Here is a 4,381-nt window from a genome sequence, read left to right as displayed (position 1 = left end):
TGCGCGGGGCTGCGCGCGCCCCGGCTCCGTCCCGCGGCTCCCCCTGCCCGGCGCTTTTCGCCCTGAGAAAGAAAGGAGAGGGGGGAAAGAGAATCCAATGGGGCAGCGGCGGCGCCCGCGCTGCCGGGCGTCCCCGCGAGCGCCCAACAGGTAACGGCGGAGCCCGCAGCGCCCCCCGCGTGTCCCCGCGGCGCGAGGGCCCCCGCACAAGCCCCTTGTTCGGGGCACGGGAGGGGATCGGGATAAGGGGGCACGGGCGGGGACACGGCACCGTGTCCGCCGCACGTTGCCGGGCGCTCGGCCGCGTTTCGCCCCCGCTGCTCCCCACCAAGGCAGCGCTGCCCTCGGGACGGGCGCAGTTGCAGTGGAGGCACCAGMCTGCTTTTGGTCCTTGCAATTTGCGAACTGCTCGTTTCCCCAAAAGCAGGAAAATAGCGAAATTCCAGTAACCTCTAATACCATTTTTTTTTAAAGTAACTAATCATAAATATTAAATTGAGCCTGAAGTCTAACCATTCCCAAATGTAACTGCTTCCAGTATCACACGTGAGACTAAAACAGCTCCAGGTGATTCAAAGAAAAAAAGGTTTGTATAATTTTAGGACATGCAGAATTTGCTTATGTTTATGCAAAGATAAATGTTTTTGGTAAAAATCGTATACAAATTATTTCAAATCGACACACAGCTTAAATGCAGGAGTGCTTCCTTTTGAGCTTGATTTACACTTGAAGCACTAAATGCTGACCTGATCTGACAGGAATTAACTTTGTGTAATACCTGTAAGAAAGCTTGGAAATACTGAAATTAAGCTGTTAAGTAGAACCAGACCACAATAATATCCTGTATCCAGTGTTCTCTAACAATGAGAAAACAGACAATTGAGAAGCGCGAGATTTATAGAAGAAAAGCTCCCTAAGCAACGTGTGTGAGGAATCTCAAGGTCTCCAGTGTAGCACAGTGCTTGCTTTAACGCAGAACAGGGCTGGGATCACGGAGCGTGGCTCGGAGGTGGTTTTGCAGTGTCCCGATGCCCCCACATGCTTGTAGGGAGCGATGAGGTGGGCAGGCATGCGACTTGGGCAGCCTTAGACCCCTCTAATGGTTTAATACTGAGCCCCACCACTCTTGCAGCCGTACACTGAGAGTTCATTAGAGGCTGTATCCATAGGCTTTAGAAAGAAAACACACCAGGTAGCTAAACAAAAGAGGTAAAAACCTCAGAGAAATCACGCTGGATTTTGCAGGGCGTTTGTCACTATATACCAGACAGTAATGTTTACATTTCAGTTTCTCGCCCTTCAATATCATCTCAGTGATTCCTTCATTTTTTCTGGCAGTAAGCCCTGTCTGGAAGCTTAAACATGAAATGTCCCTTGTTATGTTCAGTGCCCATATACTGACTTCTGTATGATAAGATACCTGATTAAAGTCACTAATACAATTTGAATTCTCTTTTGTTATCCACAGGAATTTAAAAATATATATATATATCCACTAAATCGCATTTAATTGTGATATAAGTGGCAATTTGGGAAGTAATGTAAACCTTTTGGTTTGCTAACATGCAAGGTGCTACCCACAGGCATATTTTCTATCTATCTCATGAATTAACCTTTTGCTCTCTGCCCAAGTCTTGTCCTTCGGAGGGTATTTCCTAGGGTTAACATTCCCAGGCCTTGAATCCCACCCCTGCTAGTCATTAGTTCAGAGGAAACAGCCTGCGCTGAGAATAAGCACGGCTTAAACAGCAGCAAAACAGGCCACCTCTGTAAAGAATGCCGAGCATGAGGGCCAAGCACAAGTCCCCAAATACTTGTGCTGCATCCTCCTGCAACGCATCTCTTCTGAGCTCTTCTCGTTCTTCCTATGGGATGTGCAAAAAATCTCCACCTACTCTGATTCTTTTTCAGCTACCTGATACTGGAAGGTCTTGCATGGTAAAGATCCCTCTCCTTTTTAACACTGCAATATTAATGTGAGAGCACATCACATGAAAGTTTAATATGGAAATTTATCATTTGAACTTTGAAAGGAACCTGTGGAAATTTGTGACTTATAGCCCCTCTCCCTTCTTTTTTTTTCAATTCTGAACAGRTAAAATCCAAACTACAGTATGCCAAGTCATGCATTAATACTTAGTTCAGGTTTGCAAAATCAGTAAATCACTTACTGCTGTGTATTAACTAGGCTAGAACAAAGACAGGTAACAAGCAGATGATGTGTTAGACCCAAATAAATTGCATACAAAGRAGTTTAAATACTTGACCAAATAGGATGAAATTATATATAAACAGAGACTTAAAGTGCCCAGACTGGAACAGCTGGAAAGCAACCTGCAGCTTGAAATTACCCATTTCTTTCAGTTTGCTGTTCATGTCAAATTGAGGCAGCAGTGAAATGGCAATGGAGAAAGGGAATTAAAAAATGTATGTATAAGTGAGAGTTGTGAATACAATTCAGGAGTCCTCCATCATTTGTAAATTCCRTAACCTCTTGGAATAATTACTTACCTGTGATTTTTAAGAAGTGCCTCTTTTGCACAGATAATAAATATTTACTTAACGAACTGTGGCAATAACAGTCTTACTAAGCCTGGATTAGACTCCTTACCTGCTTGTGGGTGCATTGTTTTTATGTATGTATGTGTAGGTAGGCATTTTCTTTTAATTCGATTAGCAGATGATAATATATCACTTTTAGAAAATACCCAGACTGGTATCAATAGGTGCTCACGGTGGATCCTCACCACTGTCAGGCAGTTGTTCCGCTGACATAAACATTGTAAAACTTGTRCAATGAAGATTCAATCTGCAGAGCTCTAGCTCTATTATATATATATTAAAGAAAACAAAGGCTCAAAACATTTATAGGACTGCAAGGGGTATTGTGTTAATCAGATGACTGAGAAATGGGCAGGTTATTGCTTCCAATTCAAATGTTGCATTATAGGAGAAAATAAGCAATATCCATACAGCCACCCTACGATGTATGTTGTGGCAACCAGTGCATGCTGAATAGAGGATAAGCTTAACTTTCAGCAAAGAAGCACAAACTACCTGAGGTTTCCTAACGGCTCGTTATGTATTTTATGTAGGTTCGGGCTAGTGCAATCGCCCAGGACGCTGATCAGAACTACGACTATGCCAGTAACAGTGTGGTGCTTCACTTGGAGCCAGGAGACGAAGTTTACATTAAATTAGATGGCGGGAAAGCACACGGAGGAAACAACAATAAGTACAGCACATTTTCTGGATTTATTATTTATGCTGACTGATGTTGAGTGAAAAGACCCACCAAACCAGCCCAAAAATGAAGCTCTTCTAGGAAATGGATTTGCGTGGCAGAAGTCAATGAATCAAGCACCCCAGCGGAGATCGACCAGAGAACACCTCAGTAGTGGGGAAAAAACAAATGCTACCTGATCCACATCTGTACGACACTGAGAAACCTTACCTTCAAAAAAATCACGAAGCGAGTCCAACAACAGATGTGTGATCCACTACCGCCAAAGCAAATACTCCTTTATTGTTAGTGTCCATGTGAACCAAGTCCTACATAGATCAGATTTTTATAGAAAAGAAAAAAGAAAACCCTAAAGACACTGAGTTATCTCTTCAGTGTATATGGTACTTCAGTGTGTTATGATCTTGCTGCTTTATCCATACATCAGCTTCGGTTCTTGTGACTCACTTGCTAACAGTGATGCTTGGAGTCCACTCAGTGTGGTGAGGGCTGATTTGACAATAAAGGGAAGAGGTATCAAAATACACTCTCTCTCTCTCTCGCTCTCTCTCTCCAAAGGAATTGTTTGCCTTGTACTTTTCTTATCCTTCCACTTCAAACTAGAAACTAATCAGCTTCAAGCCTTAACTCGGTGTTCCCGCTTTGTAGGTTTACATTAGATTTTTAACATAAAATCAAACAACTGAAGTTGTTTATCTTGTCTTCCCCTTAGTTGTGTTCTAAACGAAAAAGAAGGGTAGAAGAAATACTTTTCTTTTCTGAAAAATYTATTGTCTGACGAACTATTATATTGGACCAGATCCTTGATTCCGCTGAAGCCAATGGCAAGTGTCCCACTGATTTCGGTGGAAATGGGATTTGGCTCTTGATATGTAAACATGTGTAAATACATATTTAGACAAATTTTCAGGCCCATTCTCGATGGTCGATTGTGTAAATATTTAGCAGGCCTAACGTGCATCTCCTCAGACCAAGTTAGAGTATTTTCTTTGCAGCAATCAGTCTTCAATATCTCTTAGTCTGTACTTGGAAACTTCTTTTAGTTAAATAGTTACAACTAAACACACTGCTGATGTCCAACTAGAATTTCATATTAATATAACGAGTCAAAACCTTATTCACATTCAGTGTCTTGTC

General features: G+C 42.4%; 1 protein-coding gene across 1 annotated transcript in view; it reads left to right on the top strand.

The window, feature by feature from the left end:
- The window catches only part of C1QL3 (complement C1q like 3), a 5,333-nt gene extending 952 nt beyond the window's left edge, over positions 1 to 4,381 (top strand). The window contains exon 2 of the mRNA XM_026039431.1: positions 3,096 to 4,381. Coding sequence (XP_025895216.1) covers positions 3,096 to 3,275 — 180 coding nt within the window. The 3' untranslated portion in view covers positions 3,276 to 4,381. The remainder of the gene's footprint in view (positions 1 to 3,095) is intronic.

This window comes from Nothoprocta perdicaria, unplaced genomic scaffold (genome assembly GCF_003342845.1).
Source record: "Nothoprocta perdicaria isolate Ctin4 unplaced genomic scaffold, notPer1 scaffold_23, whole genome shotgun sequence".
Lineage (NCBI taxonomy): Eukaryota > Metazoa > Chordata > Aves > Tinamiformes > Tinamidae > Nothoprocta > Nothoprocta perdicaria.
The sequence above is the reverse complement of the archived record's forward strand: the minus strand, read 5'-3'. Positions and strand labels throughout refer to the sequence as shown.